The sequence below is a fragment of the Simochromis diagramma genome, unplaced genomic scaffold (genome assembly GCF_900408965.1).
Source record: "Simochromis diagramma unplaced genomic scaffold, fSimDia1.1 OVJJ01000618.1, whole genome shotgun sequence".
In the NCBI taxonomy this organism is placed as follows: Eukaryota; Metazoa; Chordata; class Actinopteri; order Cichliformes; family Cichlidae; genus Simochromis; species Simochromis diagramma.
Window position 1 is genome coordinate 7,442,649 of NW_024387423.1, and position 22,530 is coordinate 7,465,178.

The 22,530-nt window shown below is 40.9% G+C and overlaps 1 protein-coding gene across 8 annotated transcripts in view; it reads left to right on the forward strand.

The window, feature by feature from the left end:
• Positions 1-22,530, forward strand: part of trak1a (trafficking protein, kinesin binding 1a) — a 50,040-nt gene that overhangs the window by 2,684 nt on the left and 24,826 nt on the right. For 2 of the 8 annotated variants that reach the window (XM_040012787.1, XM_040012794.1), the window contains exon 1: positions 18,360-21,165. In XM_040012787.1, the coding sequence (XP_039868721.1) occupies positions 21,078-21,165 (88 nt within the window). In that variant the 5' untranslated portion in view covers positions 18,360-21,077. The other 6 variants (XM_040012790.1, XM_040012791.1, XM_040012788.1 and 3 more) reach the window with 6 other exon arrangements.

Below are 22,530 nucleotides of genomic sequence, written 5' to 3' on the forward strand. Positions count from 1 at the left end.
TCTACCTCAGTATTTTTATTCTTTGAATGATTCGCAGTTTAAAATAATCCTTAATCTTATTTAATTCATTTAGTGTCTGAAACATACAGCTTTAGCTCGCTACTATCTCTTTAGGTTAACTTTTTTTCTGATTGGCTAGCCCCGGCAAGCAAAAGTTATGCACAGCGATTGGGTGTGGCTGTGTTTTTCCTCAGAGCCCAAGCTCTGTATCTGAGATGGTCATAATGAGGATATCAGCTCACTTTGACACCATACAGAACCTAGAGTAGAAAAAAAGCCTGAGTATAAATATGATAGCAGAAAGCCTAAAGCATAATAGGGTACCCTTTAATGGCAAACAGGAAGAGAGTTATTTTTAGTGGGTTACAGTTCGCTGAGCTGTGTCTGCAAAGCATATGTGCTGGTGGTTATTGTGAATCGGGCTGAAGTGTGTATCAGACTCCAACCCAAAAAACTAATAGTTTGTTTTTATTGGACAAAGAAGATAAAGGCTTGCTGGATTAGATACTCCCCACAGTGCTCTTTGCGCTAAGAAGTTCTTGTTTTACAAATACTAAAAAGTGTGCAAATACCAGGCCTTGTGTACTCTGCTCTGGTTTGCTGTCACAGTTTGCAGGTATCACTTCAGACTGTCAGATTGGCCGTGGGAGGGATTTACAGTACAGTGCAATCAGTACAAAGTGTCGACATGGATGGCTTTCTTTTCTTTTTTCTTTTTTGAAAGATCTGTTTTCCATTCCAACTGTGGGCTATCCCAATGTGAGTCACCTACTGTAAACAGCTTAACTGTATGCATGACATTCTTGGCCATGGTTTTGTTGCTATAACACTGTCTTTCTCTTGTCTATAGAATAATAACAATGACAAATCACTTTAAGAGATGGAATAAGAACTAATCCTTCTTCCACCATGTTCTCCTTCTCATTCTTTCTCTGGATGTGGTCTGGTCTTTCCAGCCGATGGCTGGGATGGAAGAGCTTCTCTCCATTGATGCTTATTTTTAAATGTGGCTGTATCGTCATCTTTATGAGAATCTGTCAACTCCTTTTTCTTGTTTGCTCTTGCAAAGCAGCATCCCTTCCCTTCCTGTCAGCACTACAACCAGGAGGTATTCAACTCTGATAAGTGAAGGGAAAGGTTTTTGAAAAAGCTGTCTTAACCCTCTTCAGCCAGTCATGTGACATTTTTCCTCAACTTCTCTCTTTGTCTTCCTCTTCCTCTTTCCTCCCTGTGAAGATGGTTGAATTGAGACTGTGTGAGTCCATATGAGTAATGGTATCAGATCTCTGTTATCTGACAACATGATTTGAGTCTGTAGGAACACAAAGGACTGGTTGCTATGTGTCACTGAAAGGCGCTCGCATTGTAGGAAGTACGTCAGAGAAGGATACAGTGAAGAGAGATGAAAGGCCAGAAGAGATTCTCTCCTTTATTTGTGTTCGTTTTATGCAAGTCCTGATCTGTTCATCGTTAACAAATCGTGCCAGTGAAGCACGGGGACTTAAAAATGCTGTAGTGATACGACCACCTCTGTAGGACAGGGTTCTGTAAATTCAGTACTCATAATAATAATAATAATATAAAGCTGAACCGAGCCGGCAGAATGCTAAATCAAAGTCCCTGCATCTACAAAGGTGATTTCATTTGTTAGTCAAATGAGATCCTGCCTGGAGCTGCTGTGTTTCAAAAAAACACCAACTGTAACAGTGTGTGGGTACTAAAGATACTGCATTTAGAGCACAGAAAAGACAGTTTTGAGTACTCTCTGGCAGGCATTTATATGTCTGTCACACCATGGAGTGTGAGTGATTGCAACAGTGTAAGTTACAGCCATGAAACTTTACAGGTGTGTCCTAGAGATCAGGCAGAGTTTGAAGATGGGTGTGGTCTGAAAAGCCACTGGGGTGTAAGATTCTCTAGTTCTCCTTTTTCATACATTTGTAAGATATAAGCAGTCATATTTTACCATCAAACTACTAAATCTCTACAAAAGCAGTGTGTTCACAGGGTTAGTTGTCTGTGAAGGTTCTCAGTCATCCAGGTCATCGTAGTCAAAGGAGCTTGCAAAGAAAAGCGTCTGGACTTCTTTAAGTTGCTTGAAGACTTTTCACCTCTCATCCGAAAAGCTTCTTCAGTTCTAAGGTCAAATGGTGGAGAGTCCCAGATTTAAACCCAGTGGGAGTATCCACCCACAGAGGGACAAAAGGACCCCCTGATGATCCTCTAATCACCTGAGCCAAGGTGTGAAAATGGGTGTGGGTCCCAATCAGCCAGGGGGTCCTTTTGTCCCTCTGTGGGTGGATACTCCCACTGGGTTTAAATCTGGGACTCTCCACCATTTGACCTTAGAACTGAAGAAGCTTTTCGGATGAGAGGTGAAACGTCTTCAAGCAATTTAAAGAAGTTCAGACGCTTTTCTTTGCAAGCTCCTTTGACTACAGGGTTAGTCCTTTGAATTTCATTCCTCACCACTCTTTTGCAGATACAGTGTCAGACTCACAAAAAAGGTGCACACTACTACCTGAGACTAGAAAACTGTGGTGAGGTTCCCTGGGTGTTATTCATGCTTTCCTCATTGGTTACTGCATAAATATTAAAAACTATCATTTAAATCTTGAAAGTTTAGTGAATCACTTTAAGTTGTTATTGAATAGTTGTTCCTTTTTTTTTTTTTTTTTAATCTAGTCTGTATTTAAGAGCAATCACACCTTTTTGATTACATCTCTAGTCAGGCCTAGGATAACAGGGTATTGATTGATCCCATGGTCAAACAGTGGCTGACAGGAAGTCCTGAATCCTGGACTGACCTTCATTTACAGCGCCACTCAAACATTTTGTTCATAGTGACATTTCCACTGAGACACACATACTCACACAAAAAACTGCTTTAATCCCAAAAAGCAGTTTTTGACGTATGAGGTCATGTTTTGCCTACACTGGCACCATGTGCTTCACATGTAAATATAGCAACATACGCTTAAGGACATTTTTGTTTGTGCCCAATATTTGACATTGCTGATATCTGAAACCTAGAGAAGATGATGCTGGGGAAAAATGAAAGGTTTCACATAATCTCATTTGCAGGAAAAAGAGTAAGGGGTAAGCAAGAGGGAATTAAAGACGCATCTGAGACTTGACTGAACCTGTTAGGTAAGCTTCTGACCAGTTAAACACGGCTTAAGAATTAGCATTACCCTTTGTATTCAACAGTGCTTGATCCCTTTGTGCATTTGTTGTGTAATAACACGATTATGTGGGCGTTTTGGTTTTTAGTCAAAACCAATGGCTGCCTGATTTCTGTCACCTTCATGTCATTATTATTTATTCAGGGATTTAACATGTCGGCCTGCAGTCCTGAGAGACGTTATGGTACCAGTTTTTACACATTTATGTCTGGTTCAGGACACCTCACCCATTTGCCACTGAGGCTCTTACATGTTTGTGAGCATAGCCAAAAAAGAGGTTTTGAAATATGTCTTAGAGCTGATTTAAGTTCAGCTCAATTGGTCCCTTGAGTCAAAAAACACTGATAGGAAGTAGTTTATGGTGGACACAACGTTTCCTGCGTTTACGCTCTAATTCATGATCACAGCTTGTTTTGCACTCTCTCCTGCTACTAGACTGATGACCACCAAATGTCTGTCAGGATATCTTTGTATATTCCATTATCCAGAACACACACATGCTGCACATAGCAAAACACTGAAAACTGCACAGCTCCAAGTCTAAGTGCTTTATGTGGTCTGCTGCTAAAAGTAAGGAAATCCCCTCTAGCTAGGACAAAAAGTGAACACTCAGCTGCTAAAAAGTGCTGCAAAAAGCATGTATTGTGAATTGATGTATTGACTGTGGTGTGCTTAACAGCAGACATGCTAATGGTATGGCTAATAGGTTGTGTTGTGTATCCCAATTCTAACTCTCACAGTACTTGAAAACTGCAGTATTAAATCTCCGTCAGGTAGCTGATATTTAGCAAATAGCGCAGTTGGATGTCTTGTTTCGCCAACTTGGTTGTTCAGCGTAGCTTATTTTGATTCACAGTTGTCTCGATCAAAAGGTGGTAGGTTGTTAGAATTTGTGTGTGTGTGTGTGTGTGTGTGTGTGTGTGTGTGTGTGTGTGTGTGTGCGCGCATTTGAATGTAGTAAGAATCAGTTGTTGTCAGTCAGCGTTGGATTAAAGCACTGCTATTCTTTTCCAAGTAGTCGAACATTAAAGGAGGCTTGTCCTCAGTTGGATGTCAGGAAAGAGCTTACTCACCTTGGAACACTGTGAGGTTACACCACATGTGCCAGAAAACAATAAACATATTTTGGTGTCTCCTGTGAGTTCCCATGCATTAAAAGTGTGTGAAGTGTAATGCTATCGGGATTCACTCGAATCGACACATTTCTGTTGTTCTCTTGGCGCGTGGTATACGTGGTTTTTCTGTTGTTGCCTATTATCTAAGAGTTGTTAAGGTTAAGTTGGAACAAAGGAAGGGTTAGGCCACTGAGCTGGCCTTGACTCAGTCTTGAAGGAAGACGTTTTTAGCATTACTAAAAGGTTTGGGTGGTGCAGCTCTGGTTTCTTAAAGCAGCTGTTGAATATTTGTGGTCTGTGTTGTAATGTCCATGTTGTTGCATTTTCAAGCCCAGTCAATAGTAACTGATTAACAGACTGCACTGACAAATCAGCTGTTTGTCTTTTTCCAGACTGTCAGGGCTAAGATTGAATAGTTCTTATCTCTGCGTAAGATTAAAAAATCTTTTTGGGGTGTCGCAAGTTTTATCTAAAGACTTGCTAACTCAAGTCCTAGGGATCCACACGTAAAGCCTTCCAGACAGCTGATGTAAATGATTTAAAATGTCCACTTAACACATCTGTAATCTCATAGTAAACCCACCTTTACACTTACTGTTATTAACCAAATACAATCAGTGATGAAGATGTGTGTTTGCATGTATTTATCGCAGTCATCTTATATGTGATACAGTGGAACAATTCTTGTACTTTTGCCTCTTAAAAGCAATGAATACACTGACCAGCTCAGTCACACTAAAACACAATGGAAGAGAAGGATAGGAGGGGAAAAAAGTCAACACAGTGTGAAGTCATGCTGTTTTGCAATGTGATATTGCATCCATACTGGGACACCAAATATCAGTATTTTATTAAAAGAAATTAAAATACCAGTAATAAAATGGCCTCTCTCATGCACTACCATCCTGAGATAATGTTAGTTGAGCAAACTTATTAAATGACCTCAACTGAAAAACAATCCAAAACTGGACACACTCAGCTTGACAAAGATACCTGCTAATTCGAAGTAAGCTAATGGTTTAGTCACACGAGTAAAGGTAGGACAGCAACCACCTTGGATATACTAAAATAAATAAATTAATTAATTAATAAAACAACCTGCCTGGTGATTGCACAGGTCACCTGATAGGCGGCACCTTTCTGCAAACAGACTGACTAGGAGAGACTGCAATTACTCTCAGAGATTCTCAAAGGTTTGCAAATAATTTAATCTAATTTAAAACATTCCCATTTATAATGTTGCCATAAACATGTTTGCAGCAGTCTGAATCAGTCTCAACACTTTGAGTGGACTCGACTCAACTGACTGCCAGCTGGTTATTTTCATATGGAACAGGGATTGCTGAGCACAAACGTAAATATTAAATGTGAATTTCTGTCTATGTAGTCCGGACTATTTATCACAATTAATTGGTGAGTTATGAGAAACCGATTGCATGTAACTCCCAACTAGAGCAGGGCGATATGACCAAAAATATTTATCACGATATACATTTGAAAATTTGCAATAACGATATAACTGACGATATAACTGACACTAGACAAAATACTTTACAACTCCACAACTTTATTAGTGCAAAAAAACCCCCATCAATGTATTTTCACTTAAACAAGCAGGTGTTTTATGTGAATTAAAGTTATATAAAAATTTAACAGTGCAAATGCAAATTCCTTGCTGACAATCGTTGAGACAACGCCGGTCTCTGCGATTCTTTAGGTCCTGGTAGAGATCACGTGGAGATGTTTTCATGTTTTGCACAATCCTTTTATTACCCATTATTCTTACAGATGCATCTGGAGATCAGCACACTGCAGTCCTATGCTAAAGGCTGATCTCTAGAACTCTACACAACAGTTACAGTTATAACCTCTGGTCTCTTCCCCCCTACAGTAAACACCCCCACAAATGGAAATACACTAGTACAGTGGCCAAGGGTGCTGACACCCTGACCCCCATCTCCTTTTATGGTAGTGCCCGTTTGCCCTTTGTCTGCTCCTCACCCTCAGTAACTCTTGCTACTGTCCTGGTGGTGGGGGTTGATTGTCCTCCTGCCCTGTACCTCAGTTCTTTGTTCCCATTCCAAGCCTATTTTCTATTTTGTATTCTTACACCCATTAACCGCAATATTATAATGTTGCAAGCAATCACAAACTATATTCTCTTTAACTCTGATGTATATTAAGGAATCTATTCTCAACACAGTTTAACCAAAAGGCATTTCCAGTGGAAATTGGCCGACATATCCTCAGCATAACCATGCATAATATCCACAAAACTTAAAAAGAGGTTATACACACACAATACGGTAATTTTATGTTGAAGCACAGTACGTATCACTCCGCCAGGCTCCTGACTACGATAGCAGTAATGCTCCGATAATCCATCAAGCGGTCCAGGTTCGTAGCTTAGCAAAGTCGTACTGAAACATTTGACAGATTTTCGAGCGCCGTGTACATAAAATCGTTTCGAGGTCAGTAAACACAACCAGAATTCATACATAAGGCCCACTGGATTATAAGGGGCACTGTCGATTTTCAGAAAAATCAAAGGATTGATTTTATGTGCGCCGTATTTTCCAAAAAACACGGTAATAACGACGGCCCGCTAGCATGCTCTAGCAAAACTAGTGCTTTGTTGTGTATCTGACGGACGAAAGCTAAACCAGTTCCACACCACTGAAGTTGCGTTTCATTCAACGATTTGCTTTCGCTGCCATGCTTTTTCCGACGTGTGCGTATAAAAACAAAGGCACTGCGCATGCGCGTTTTACCCATATTCTATCGCGATATTTCATTTTTCTATCGTTGCCCAAAATTATACCGGTATTACCGTGAACGGTATGATATGGCCCAGCCCTACTCCCAACTTGATCCCATTCAATCGCAGACGATGGCAGACTGACTCAGACTTAGGACAGGTTTTAATGACAGCATTGTTATGGATATTATATTATATATAATATTATGCATTATCAATCCTGTCCAGGTATTTGTAGTTTTTTGTACCTCCTTAAACCACTGTCTACTACAACTAGAGAACATGCTTAAAATATTCTAACATGTCAACACCCTTGTTATCCACCCATATTAGTTTGTCCATTTACTTTTAACCATCTGAAAATGGGGGACTACATATACCGGTAAAAATGACTGTCACTCTGAAACAGTTAATGCAATCATTTCTTAAACCCCTTGAATTAAAGCTGAAAGTCTGCCTTTCAATTTCATGTTTGTTTGATTGATTTAAGATCCTATGAGGGGATGTAAAGACACAAAAATACGAAAGCGATGTCGTCCAAAAACTTCTTGACCTTACTGTATCATTGTTGCAAAACCTGTGACATAATGAAAACAATGAAGTTGGTGGAAACTACACCTTGTCCTTGAGCCCTGGCTCCACAGCACGATGATATGTTGTTCCCACCATGTGGAATTTTGTGGCCATAACATAGTTGATCCTTGTGTTGCTGACCTAGTTATTACTGAAACTTAACTTCAAAGTACAGTAGTGCTCGGTCAGCATTACACTTGTATAGCAATGACACATCCTTCATTCAGGTTGCTAAATGTGACACAGTTCAATTATCTCAAAAGGAAAACACTTGAATGAAACTATTTAATAACAGCGTTGCTTTGTTTTTCTGCTTTTGTTGACTGATATCGGCAAATAGAATGACATTTATAGAATGACAGGCGTTTATTTTTTTTGTGCCGCATCAGTGTTGATCTGGTTAGTGGTTCTAGGACAGTGTGACGAGGCATTAAAAGGGAGAAAAAAACGTAAAAAGGTTTTGAGTGATTAGTAAGAACAGAAAAGTGCCATTTAAGTATTGGTCCAGGACATAAAACCGAAAAAAAGAGGAATAAATGGCATCAAAAGCAAAACAAAGATAATAAAAATATCAATATTGGCATCACCTGGTATTAGAATCAGCTGCTAATAATAAAGATGCATGACACAATCTGCAGTGTTTGCATTGATTTACACCAATTTTAATTTCTTTAGAAGTTGTGATAATTAAATTAAGACTTTTTTTAAAATTCAAACATTAATTAAAACATTTAGGTTTTGACTTGCAGTACAAACTGTGGCTTGGTGTATGTTTTGCAGAGACTGTTGTCATTAGCAACAATATTTAGGCCTTTTATGATGTACATTTGCCCTTAAATAATGGAAACTCTGTGACCTAAATTCTGCTTCCCACAATGAGATCTTACTCAGTACTTCTGAGAGGAGGCCTTGGTGGAAAAAAAGACAGATGGTGAGAAAGAGAAGGAGGAGTGTGGGGAAATACAGGGGAGGGAAAGGGAGTTTTAAAACCACACCCCCATGTTTTTTTTGGTTTTTTTGAATTAATGATGATCAGGAGTGAGTGTGTTTGAATGGCTTAAAGAGAAACGTAGATGAGTTCCTCTTGCTTTGGCAGCCTGGAGAGTGATGTGACTTGTGTCCACCTTTTTGCTTGTTTCCCAGGTTTCCTTTTATCATAGATGCTGTGGCTGAATTGTTGTAGTTTAATTAAACAGTGACTTAATGGTAGTTATCCACTGCGTCACATTGGCACATTGGTTTTCCTTATACTGGAGTATGTGATTTAGAAGCATTTTTTTGAGGTGATGCTCTGGATGGTGTTGACAGTATATTAAGAGGGTTTTCTAGTATTTCATTTAATCCATGTATTTATTTATCTACCCACGAGTCACAACCTGTTAAAGTAAAAATAAAAACCTAATTATAACCTCCTCGGGCATAATTTTAGTTACATGCCAATTTAACTGGTTTACATTAGGTCATAGCGGTATACCTGACCGGCTGATAAGACAGGTTAAAGTCATGTCTATGACACTGTCTACACTCGAGCATGTGCACTGCTTCTTAGCCAATCATCCATCGTGCAGAGAAGTGTGATACCATGTCCATAAATACTACAGCTTGCCCTTGTGTGATTGAGAAAAAGAGAGGATCTAAATGTGTTTTCACACGGCAAACTAAATAATATTTAAAAACACACAGTTTTAACTTGAGCTGGTGAGATGTTGTGTTTTGTTTTACATGATTTTGCTTTTTAAACGCTGCGATTTTAACATAAGCGTTGCTAAATGTAATTCTTTGTCCTGTCTTTCAGACGTTGTCTCTGCACGCTCACAGGAGTCTGGTTTGGCTGCTGCCCCGTCTGTGCCTTGCTGGTGAGACAACCTGACCATTTCCGTCCTCCCCTGTCAAATAAATGCGCTCAGGACAACTCTAATTCAGTTTCTGCTTCGGCGGGTCCAAGTTTGGTCCATGGCCGGTCCTGTTTTTAATCGGTAATCACTCAGCGCCAAGCTGGACCCGAGGGCTCAGACTCCCCCCACCTGTTCCTCTGCCCCGCCCCCTAAACAGCCTTCCGAACACATACACGCATCCCAGCTCCGTAGCCAAGCGCGCCGATTGGCCCGTGAGGAGGAGGAAGAGGAGGAGTATGTCAGTGAGGCTGCACTTCAGAAGTTCACGGCCACCTACACAGATGCTGAGACCATTACTGGTAATTGCTGCATGCATATGTTATAACTGTTGGCAGACAAAACTTACTGGAACCCATTTGGCGCTGTTGTATCAGCACTGTGTGCAGACATGTGTATAATTCATCTGTCAGAAATGATCTCCTTTGGTCCTTTACAAGTCCATTTGGCTGCATTAATGTATTATAGAAGTTACACAGTAGAGCACAATTTAACCCAATTAAAAGTTTACAGTAATGCCAGCCCCCAGTCTCTAATGGTTTTGGAGTAAGGTGTTAGGAAGACTGCAGGCTGATGGAGGTGGTTTGGATGAGAGTGAGGCCTTTGGAGCTGTGAGAAACTGTCCCTTTTCTGTGACCCTTCTCTAATGTAACATCCTGTCAGTGAAGCAGCTCCAGGGGACTTCAGCTGTGTGTGAGGCAGCATGTGAAAGAGAGAAGAGCTCTCAGTGGACTGTTTCTGTCAGTTCTTTTAACCCCCCCCCCCCTCCTCAATAGAGCAGGCTGACACTAGTGTCCAAAATGTAGCTGTGCACTGGCCCTTCTCCTTTCTCTTCACAGTCTGGGAAGAACACCCACCAGACACTTTTAATTGAGTTGGTATTACATACAAAATTAATGAGTATTGATTATTTTTCTTTCCTTCTTTTTGCTATGCTAATCATGCAGAAGTCTAGATTGGGATTCTGCGGATCATTAAGGGAGGGAGAGGGAGCTAAGTAGAACCTGGCTAAAAAGCTACTTCAGCACATCATAAATGTTGCCAAGCACTTATACAGCACCATACTGTGTAACGTTCATACTCACAGGAACAACAGGAAAAGACCCTCCCAAAGACATTCTTTTTCCACCCTTGGGCATGATCTCAGTTCCTTGTATTATTTTGAACAGCAAGGTCTCGCTTATTTTTATGTTACCAAAAAGGTCATGTAGGAAAGTCATACTCATATTTAGATTTAGTTACACTTTTAGAGTCAAATCAACTGCCAGCTCACCAGCCAGAGCACCTCTGCTCATTCAGCATGACCAAATCAAAGGTTTGCGCTTATGGCTTATTGGTAACCAGGTACACACATGTACTGTAGCTGGTGCAGTGTAGGGTTTCCCCATATATAGAGTTTACTTGGGCAGGCCACCAAAGTAAATTAACACCCAGCCAATATAAGTGGCGATTTATTGATATATCAGTATCAGCATTTACAATCACCTATAAATTAAAAAAAGAGAGAGAGATGGGAGAAACGCCCTTTAACCATGTCATGAGTGTTATGTAGGGCACTCTACCACTTCCCTGCCGGCAGCTCGTAAGCGTAAACGAGTAATCCCCGACTTGTTGTGTAATTAAAGAAAGATTAATTTTAAACTGCACTGTAATGCGATTTTAGTGAGGACTAATAAATTACTTCACATAATAATTTATTAAGTGAAGGATTATGTTTATGCTTTGTGTGTCTAAAGTAGAAAATATCTGCCGATATATCAGATGTTTAAATCACCAATTCCTCTATCGGTGATTCTCTGATATGGACTTTTAGAAGACTGAAACCCCACAGTGCTGTGTACATTCATATGACAGCTTATTCGCTAAAAATCAGTGTCCGACTTTTGTAGGTAGTCTGTTATACCCTAAACAGCCCTATAAATCTATAATATTATTGCTCTTTATTAACTTAACTTAATTTTCCTTTAACTGTTGGCTTTAATGCATAATTAATGCATGCTGTTTGAATCAAAGGACGGTGTTTTTCTTTTTCTTTTTTCTTTTTCTTTAACATATACGTGAAACCCAGTTCTTGATTTCAGGCTGACAGGCTCATTCTTTAACAGGTCACTTGTATTTACAAAATCAAAGCTGTGGTAGGATCTACAGCAGCCCAGTTTTAAAGTTGGCTGAGGTGTTCAGGACAGTGCTGCCATCTGCTGGTTTGTGTTCAAATTTGCAGTTGTTTTGTTTGTGTCCTCATGTTTCCCTCTCTCAGCCTTCCGTCTGTCATTCTGCTTCTCCAACTCTCTCTTTGAGTCTCTCACAGAAAGAGAGAGCTGGTGTGGGAGTGGGTACGGGCGAATGAATGAACACAATGAGCTGAATAGAGCAGCTCATTGCCATGCGGCAGTTTCTGGGTGTGAGATTAATTCTCCGTGGTTACCAGCCTCCGATGATGTAAAGAGTTGAGTAACAGTGAAATTATGGGATGTCTGATGTGGAGAGGACGATTGGGAGCAAACAGACACATAGAAAAGTGGCAGAGGACGGATAACTTTGGTAAGCGGCTGGCAAAGTTATGGCAAGTGGAAAAACGGAGTTTGAATCTGATCTGATGGGTATGGTCCCCTGGCTCTCATCCAGTCACAGCATGCAGAAACATCCACTGTGCTGCTATTTTTGTTTTTTCTCAAAGGAGTGCAGGGTTCTTCTTGTGTTTTCACAAAGACGAGTTTGGACCTGTGCTGACCCACCAGAGCCTCAGTAAAGCACTCAGAACACTGTGTGTGGAGATTAGCCTCTGTGAGCTAGTCAGTCTGACCAGTGCAGTCACTGTTTGAGGGAGTGTAATCATGGAGTGGAAAATTTTGACAGGGGGGGAGGGGCTGCTATACACATAAACTGAGGGTTGCTATGGCTACAATGTTTTTGTACATACAAAAACTATGAATAATCCAGCAAGAACAACTGGCTGACTGCACACTTTACAGAACAAACTGAACCTCATTAGTTTGGATTTTATCAATTCTGTGGACTTGAAAAATATTTAACATTGAGTTGAATCTGAATTTAACATTTATAAAATATGCACTGTGAGTTTGTGCCAGATGTAGACAGATGATCTCATCTGGAAACAAATGGAACACAAATAAGTGATTTCAGATATTTACATACTGTATCTGATGTTCTGTGAAGCTGATGCCTCTTTACTATTCTGGCTGATGATATTAAGGGTTAGGGTTAAGCGTTTACATATTTTATGTATTTTAATGTCTAAAGAAAAGTATTCCTTTGCCCTTCATTTCTTGTCTGTTAAAGCTGTCCTTTAAGCTGCGTCCACACTGGAAACGATTGGCTCGTCGCGCATCGCTTTGTAGCCGACGGCTGGTCACTTGTGAACGTTCCAGACTCCTGTTGCCTGCATCTGTATTTGTATAGATATATAAGTTGAAAAAATATCTCCAGTCACAGCTACTTTGTCTCATCAGCGGATATTTTGCCCATAGTCGCTTGAAGTCACCGAACGGGATTGACTCTCTGTGGTCTCTGCTTGCCATGTCGCTGGCGGTGTGATGCAGCGTTACCGTGTCATTCCACAGGATGACCAACTAATCAAAATCGCCAGCTCACATTTGTATCCAAGTAAACAGATTTGTATTATGTGGATTCTTACTTTTAAGCGCACTATTACTAAGAACAGATTGGTGTAACTTCAACATTCGTGGATGTTACTTAGACACACATCACCGGCACTCCCCGACAGCTGCTTCCTCCACCAGCTGGAGAGTTGACAAACAGCTTCAGAAACCAAGAGACCAAAGCGCTGATCCCAATCTGATGCAACATCTTCAGCTTGCCCCGGAACAAGCCCCTTCGATAGAGACCACTATCTTTCATCCCACAGGACTCAAATGATCCGGTGCCAGACCCCACAGCAGAACCACAGATCTCGTGCAAACATCCCTTGACCAGTAGGCACGATTGAGCTCTACACAAAGGAAGTTTGTTTTGCTCTGTGATTCAGGTTATCAGAAGTATATTAGGCAACCACAGAAAATATATGCACATGAAAAAAAAATCTCTTTGTACTAACTGCACAAACCAAACGAGAAGCATTGCTGTGTGGAATTTTGCATGGTTTTTGTCCTGGAAGAGTGGGAGTCACTTGACCAAATATTTGTGATTTATAATCCTCAGTTAAATCCTTCTTTGATGGAAATTGTAATGATTTATTGGGAAATCCAACAACCAATCCCATGTTACGTTTGTCATTCAAGATGTTTACTTTCAACCTGTCAGGTAGGACTTGAGGGATTTTATTTTATTAGTAATAAACTTTTTATTTACAAAAAAAATAACACCTTAGCAAACACACTAGGCGCAGATTCACAGGGTTAGTGACATTTGAAAACCCTGGTTCGCCACCCACGTGTAGATGTGTGAGCTGCCGGTGACATTTGATAACACTGACGTACTGCTGCGCTTTATTTCACGAGTGCACCCTCTGTGACCAGCAGCTGCTTGTGCTGCAATCTAAATCTGGATAACACTCTGCTGCTCTAGTTTGCATCAAACCACCCACCAACTTCTGTACTTCCTTTTACTTGAAATTACCTCATTTCTAAAATGAAACCTCTCAAAGATCGGTTACTTTGTGCACCACCCTAATCGCTCACATTACCGTGAAGTTTGGTAACTAGTGATTCTAAACTGATTAGTGCAGCTATTAGTCTGCTTCCAAGACTATTACGCATCAGCTTAGGATAACATGTAATCATATCGAGCTTTGTTTGGTGCCAAAAGCTGGGATCTGTGGGATTACAGGGAAAAATCTTGAGTGGTGTTTTGGCAGGTTTTCTGCTGGAGCTTTGCTCCTGTCGCGCACACACTGTGATTACTGCTGTAACGAGGAGAAACCTTTTCCGCTGGTCTGTTTTTGTGGTAGTTTAACACTTGCTCTCTAATATAGCAAAATCTCCTTTATGTTGAGTTTATTATCTTTTGGCTCAGGCTGTGTTTTCACCACACCTCGAAGCACACGCACACACTCACACTTTTAAAATCTTGAAAGGCCCAATCTCTTGATAGTAGTGTTTTAGTAATGGAGCTTGAGCAGCATCAGACCAGGTGTGGCCACAGTTGGTTTATACAGGATAGGGAAAATAGTGTGTGTGTGTGTCTTTCAGCTTGTGTGCAGAGCCCAGCTGGGTTTGTTGGCTGCCAGAGTGTGGAAAAGTGAGAGAGTGGGGCGGTCCATGTGATCTCTCGTCATTGGCATGTCAAGCATGATGGGACCAGTTTGGTTGGCTCTAGCCGCTCCTCCCTCCCTCTTTTTCCGCCTCTCTTTTGGTCTCCTGCACTCTGTACTGTCCTCTAAAACTTTTAGTACTCTGCTCTTCCCATTTCCCACCCTCCCGGCACCTCTCTCTCTTTCTGTGTTATTTCCCGCGACCTTGCCCTCTCCAGGATCGCTGGAAAATGTAATTGGAGGGCAAGAGGGGAGCAGTGGTTGTCGTGCTCGGGCACCATGAGTGAGTACGCTGTGTGGAGAATGGGTTTTCTAGCAGTTTCAGCTCATCTCTAGTGATAGTTATGAGCAGTCTGACTAACATCTGGACAGATCGCTCGCCGTATCTTCTGGCTATCCCTTTTGTTATCTGTTTGTCGGGGACTGTTGCTTTCTTGTCTTTTTAACCTTGTATATTGAAAGGGGTGTTAAAGAGCTGGCTTTGCAAAGGAAATGTTTTTATGTTTGAATTCTTTCAATCTGTGAAAAATCAAAAGTGTCACATGTCGTCATGTGGGTTCAGTTTTATAATAAAAGATAAGATTTCCAGGTTTAAACGGCTAAAAGCCTGTCAGTGAGTGTGTTTTAGGAAGAAGGGAAAAAACCCTGGCTTTTCAAGCATTGACCTCAGGGGGGCAGAAGTGCATTGTTTTGGTCAACAGGAGGCAGCCATGTTGCATTTCAGATCTATGCTCTCTAGTTAAAGATTTGAAAGTCATGTCTGGGAGATTGAACGGTCTGACACAAACAACTCGTGACTGCTAACATTTCAGCTGATCCTAGTCAGTCAGTAGCTTTCCTTTAATGTGATAAAACCCTCTCTGTGTCTTCGTAGCCTGCTCGCTGTGTTAGGCGGTGTGTTTATCGCTCAGACCGACTGTGTGACAGGCCTATTTTTACATTTGAACTTGAACTTTCTTGTTGTGGTGTCCTCACAGCTTGTGTGCTTTGTGCCTCCTCTGTATTTACTTCAAAAGGTTTTACTATCCACTCTCTTATGAAGAGACGGTGCGATACAAAAAAAATACAGATTTTTTTTTTTTTTTTTTAAATGGTCCATAGTAAATGTAAAGTTCAGTTGTGCGATCTTCTTTCTGTCACATGAAAAAATAATTTCAAAAATATTTTTATATGTATAATTGTTGCATTTCCCAAGAGGTCCAGGTGATCTGCTTTCATTGCTCACCTATTCTAAGAGGGAGCCCCATTAGTTTCAATTTTTACACTGGACGCCCTTCCTGATGCAACCGAAAGGGACTTTTTCTCCTCCCAGGATCAAACCTGGATCTTTCTCTTGTTAGGCGAATGTGTAAACCACCACACCGTGGAGACACAAAGTAGTCTGAGCCTAAATGCTCAGTAGTATCAAATCACAGGCAGTTGGTACCTACAGCTGCAGAGAGAGGAGGAGCAATGGCTGTAACATTTATACATTTTCTATATATGTTAATATCAGAACACACACACACACACACACACACACACACACACACACACACACACACACACACACACACACACACACACACACACACATTTCATCCTGCCTTTCTTTTTGCCTTTAAACAAAGCTCAAAACCTTGTTGGATGATATTTGCAGTGTTACCATTCTTAAACATCACCCAGTTTACTGTTCATATTTCATATCAGAATCCAAATATTGCAGTACATTTAGGTATATTGAATTCATGCTCCTATAATGTCAGATTGTGCTCTGCAGGAAAGCTTTTAATACACTTCAGTTACAAAACTTCATTGTCAATATAATTTTATTTGCTGCTGTACTTTGCGTAAAACCAAATGATCTGCCAGAGATGTGCTAATCAATCATAATCTTACTCGGAGAACTTTTACACAAACCAGAGGCAGCACAAAGTGGCAAAATCCAGAAAATTGTGAAATGTCACTTGTTCTGATGGAACTGGGTATTCAGCACTTACATCTGTGTTGAAATTTCTCTGGCTGTGCTTGCTAAATGTTTCCCCAGCCTCTGCTGTGAGTGTGTGTTCCCCTTTTCAGCACAGTCAGTCATTCAGTCTGCATTAGAAAAACTGTAAGAGCGCATTGTTGGGGAGACAGACAGACAGACGGGCAGATAGAGAGACAGAACAAAGAAACAAAGAACTTTATTTTTACTGTATGTTAATTCCCATGTTTTGTCTCCTTCTGTCAGTCCAAGAGCTTCTCTGTTCTATATTTGTGGAGGAGGGGAAAAAGAAAAAACTTGATTTGTGTGTAAGCAGAGAGAATGTGTTCTCTAATAGAGCCAAAAATGGATGACGCTTTTAATAGCACACTAAAGTGATGTGTGAACAGAGAGCCGCATAGCTGAAAGCTTAGGTAAGGTTATTTAAGTTTGCACAGCAGAGCACAATTGTGAATCAGTGGTTCACAGAGGAAGGCTGCTGTTGATTTTGTGCAGGGAAAAAAAAGAGAGCACAACTGAGTGGCTCGGTGGTTAGGGCTCACGTGCCTCGATCCTTCAGTCCCCTCTTAAATCCCAGCTGACTGGAACTTTTGTGGCGTGTAATGTCATCCATCCATCTCCCTTTACTATCTCTAATCACTGCAGCTGTCATACAAGGGCTGAAAACACCCAGTAATTATTAAAATGATAAAGAAAGAGGCCATACAGAGAGCAATTCCAATTTGGGCTATAACTATGTAAGAGATGTATACATTTCACATCTTTTATTTTTATTTTTCACAGGAAAATATAGGAAAAAATTAAGACGGTTGATCTCAGGTTACTAGGGAAGCCCTGCAGCTAGTCGACACCTACTTACATCTGTTTATTTATTATGTCTGAGCAGGTTAATCTCGTATCAGTTGGCTGCAGAGAGACTGGAGACCTGATTTTGTTTTATCTTGTTTGGTATGCATGGCATCTTTATCTCTTTCGGGGTAATAATGGGCTTAATTATGGCAGAGAAATTATTTATTGTCCTAGATAAGGATGTGGCACAACACTGGATTCAAATTTAATTTAAACTGTTTGGCAAGCCAGTATTTTATAAAAATGATTAGAAATGTCTGACATCTAGCTCATTTCAAGCCTTTACAATCGCAAAGCTACGGTTAATTAAGGATACCAACTCAACTTTTAGCTGGTCTCCTTTTTGGTTTTCTTTTTCCTGCAATTAAAACCTAACCAGTTCCTCAGTGGGCCACTAGAGGGCCTCATACACCCTCCGGTTCAGAAGACTGCATGAGTGTACTAAATGAAATACATTGTCCTGATTACTAAATTGAATAACTCAGAAGTTCTGGTGTTTCCTGTGTCCACTAACTTGATGAAAATGTGAAAGTAAATATTTCCAAAGAAAGCAGCAGTTATTCTTCACTTTGTCTTCTCTCCTTGTGCAGATGTGTGTAACAATACTGATTTGCCGGAGCTCGAGATTATCAGCTTATTGGAAGAACAACTGCCGGTGTACAAGCTGAGGGCTGACACCATCTTCGGTTATGACCAAGATGATTGGCTGCACACTCCCCTCTTGGGCCCTGACGCTGCCGTTGACCTGACTACCGAACAGATTGAGGAGACCCTCAAATACTTCTGTAAGTTCGTTATGCTGCGTTTTCAAAATATAATAACACGCGTGTCCTGTTGTTGGAGAGTGACAATGAGAGATCTGAGTGTTATGGCAACGTTAATGTTGTGGAAATGAGAGAGGGTGTTGACTCCATTGATGTCTCCGTTAGTGTGGGCGAACCAAGTGACCGTGGTTGCCAAAACAAAATTAATAACTGCTGTCTATCTCACTCTGGTTAATGTTTTACTTTTTCGTGCACTCAGTGCGCATGTTGTGTGTGTTTTTTGTTTTTGTTTTTTTTAATTTTAATTTTATATACCATCGTCAGCACTTGCCTTATCAAACTGTGGCTTTTGATTGCAATCTGTGCCAGCTAGAGCACGTACAGTCCCACATACACACAATTTGAATTAAACAAACATGCACAGGCTCGTAGATAACATGTGCAAACACTGCACATGGCAAACCAAGGGAGTGTAAAGTGGTTTTTTTTTTTTTCTTTTCACAATTAATTATTAATATCTAACTCATGTCTACTTGGAATAGTGACTCAGGGTAAAACATGTTCTAAAAATAAACCAAGCATCTTATAAATAGGCTTAATCAAGAGCTGCAAATACACCCGGTGACCCATTGCCTGCACCTTCAATTTAGTATTGACATTCATCACAGAGAACCAGCCTATCAGGTGATAGCGAGGGGGCAGAAGAGCCATTATTACAAATCATGAAAATAGTTTTTTGCTGTACAGTCAATACCATCACTGTGATTTGTCATCATCTGTATCTCCACTTGGACTTTTACTAGCTATCCCCATCTGCTTCAAGGAGATGGCTCTGTATCAGCACCCTAAGCAGGAGTGATACATGAGCTAAGATCTTTAATGGTAAAGCTCAACTGATCTTGAGTGTCTGATTGTACAGACCATCACAAAGTGCCAACGTGTTACCATTTTTAAGCATTTATATAATGAAAAGTCCAGCCCAACTTGCATCTTAATCAGGAGCGCTGTGGGGGAGGGGGATATAGTACACGCTGTTGCATCATCCGAGTAAACATTGATTCGATCTGGTGCCTGAGAAGGATGAGTGTGAGGAGGTTGTGACATGAGGCAGCTGACCAACCGAAGGCAAATCCATGCTGTGATGACATAAAATGCACATGTAACAAAGACTGTGGACGGTCTGATTGGTAAATTTGTTTCACAGCCTCAGCTGGTGATGGATATTTGTCAACAGAGTAACAGATAACATGTAGGAGATGTCATTTTTAAAAAGAATGAGGTTTTAATTAGAATAGCTGTATGTTCGGGATTGCGTTGTTTCCTATTATTTTATCTTTTGATTCAACTGCATACCTGAAATCAAATAGCAGCGCACAGATACGTATAAATGCAATGATAATACATGTATTAATGTGCAGGCTCACTTGGCAAGCAGCTCTAACTGATCCTGTAATGGGGTCTTATGCAACCTTACTGCATTACATGAGTAAGCAGTTATATGACTCTACTGGCACATTAGCATAAAACCATGCATGTCACTTAGTTAGCAGCAGTTGCTTTTTTTCACACTGTAAGAAACACTGGCTGTTTTTAGCAAGCAGCAGGTTAACAGTATGTTGTTAGCCTTGTCTTAGCCCATCCTGTGAGCATGTAGCTGCTTTACGCTGTAGTTTCATAATGTGCTTCTCACTGGTTCCTCTCACGTGCTTTCTGCCTCCCATGCATGCGCTTCATCACTCCCTATATGACAAATCCCAGAATCCCCATTTTGGTTCATTCATTTTGAGTTAGCCACGTCACCCCTGCCAACGCTACACTGCCTTCTCTGCATCTACATGCTGCTCAGCCGTAGGCTTTGGAGTCTGAGGCTGTTTCCATAACAACCACGCAGAAGGACAAAGTAGAGGAGAGGAGGGAGGGCGAAATGCTGACATGTGAATGGTGGGCGGGAAGAAGCTGGTGAAATTCCCCCCCCCCTCTCATTGGCTACAGACATCCTTTTAGCCCACCCATCCCACTGTGTCGTCATTCTCATCATTTCTGCTGCAAAACCCGTGACTGCTGCTGCTGCCTTGCTCTCTGTATCTCTGTGTTTATTGAGTCATTGCTGGAGATGCGGTTGTCCATGTGTTGAGCTAAAGAATGTTACAAAAGGGAAGGAAAAGGTCATTTTGCGAACATGGCCAGAGTAACAGCTGACAGCAGCCGAAGGTGGCCTGACATGAAGCTATAAGTGGATGGACCTGATTATTTGCTCTGATTTGTTTTGGAGTGACTCTGGAAATGTGACGACAGAAAATAAGGAAGATGAGGGACATATTTGGCAGAAGATGGAAAATTTGCTGAAAATGGTAAAGACTACCTGACGGACTAAAATACAAATAAGTGACTCGGTGTTTTTTCCAGCTGACAGCTGATGACGCAAATAATGGTTCTGACTGATGACATCCAAAAATGGCACCAGCAGTGCATTAAATTAAGCATAACACAGCAACGGGCTGGTGTTACTCAGTGTGGAACAGAAAAGAAATCTGATCATGAGAACCAGATTCTTACCTAAAGTAACCGTGTCCATTCTGGTATCTGCTAAGCATGCTGAGAAAGAAGAATTGAGATGCTGACCTATTGACCACCAGACTCTACTGGAAACCAGTTAAAGTGACAGATGCTTGTTTCTGACCATGCTGGGATGCTGCAGTTAAGTATGCTGGGACATTGGCACATCTGTCTGTCAGAGCAGTGAGGATGAAGAGACGAGGCCAGACCAGAGGCCAGAGGTTTGTTAAGGCAGACTACTACGAGCTGGACTGGTACTATGAAGAGTGCACTGATGGTAAGAGAGCACTTCAGTGTGGATTAACATGTACAAGCTGAAAAGCCAGACACTTTCCTGGAGTTGGAAAGAGGCTAATTTCTGTATGTAGCAAGTAAGTAGCTTCTATTGGATAGCTGATTTCAAGTGGAAGACTGTTACTTAGACGGCTGTTGTGGGGATTATATCCAAGTAAGACATTATTAGTACAGAACAGTTGAGGCTGAAAATGGGATAAGAGCAACTACAATGGAGAAAGAGAGCCGTTTCCTGCACTTTACATACGTCAACATGTCAAATTGTTTGCAATCTATCTAAAAAGAAACCAATTCAAAGCACAGGCATGGAGGACTGCCTGGAAAGTTAGCTGGGAATTTTTTGGCTTCAATTTCACACATATTTGAAGTGCTTTGAGGAAGTTGTGCACACTGAATATACATTTACTGTCTTTTAAGTAACTCACTCTTGGGATCCGCTTGAATGTATGCTAGTTTCTTTCCTAATTAAATCATGTGAATGTCACCTTGTGGCTTGGCATTCTCAGCAAAACCATGAAGGTAGGTGTTGTGGAAAGGACAGAGAGGAGCAGCATTATAAACAGTAGGTGCTGTAATAGGTGGTGTTTGGAAGGTGAGTCAGTGGCTCCTAATATAGAGCCAAGTAGTAGTTGTGGGTGTTAAGTGTTGGCGGTGTGACTGGACTTTATGGTGGTTCCTGTGTTTCTGGACAACAACTAGAGATCTTGTTGTGCTAACGCCAGCTCCCTGCTGCTGATGCAGCGGGTAGCTGGCGTTAGCACATAGCGACAAAATGAATAAAGGTTATGTTGTGGAGATGGTGACAAAGTAACAAATTACAATAATCTAGTCTCAATGACATAACTGCAGTAAATGATCTCCATGACAAAGAGCAGGATTTTTTTAGAAGAAACCTGTAATTGCTTAGAAATAAGGTTTCGAGTTTAGATCTGTGCTGTTTAGATCTTTGCTGCGATCTGTGACCTGTCTTAGCTAAGTTTGCATCCATGTATATGTTTCTGCTCATATGCACAAAAATGAAAGCTTTTATCTGTAGCTTGTCCAGCAGAGCGGCGCCAACTCGGTCGTTATTGTACGTTGAGGTCTCACTGTAGCACATGTAGCAGTGCACTGTGCAGATGGTGCTGTGGAGTCAAGCGGTGTCCTCACTGTAGGTTGCTGACTTGTTTTATTAGAAAATGCTGCTGGAGCGTTAATGAAGAGCTGATATTAGCTGATATCAGCCCCTGTTGGAGACCTAAAAACAAAACAAGCTTAAACGAATGCAACGTTATAAAATGATCCTTTATGTATTGAATTCCAGTGTGTTACAACATCCTGTGGTATTGTCTCAAAGTAGCTTTAGTGT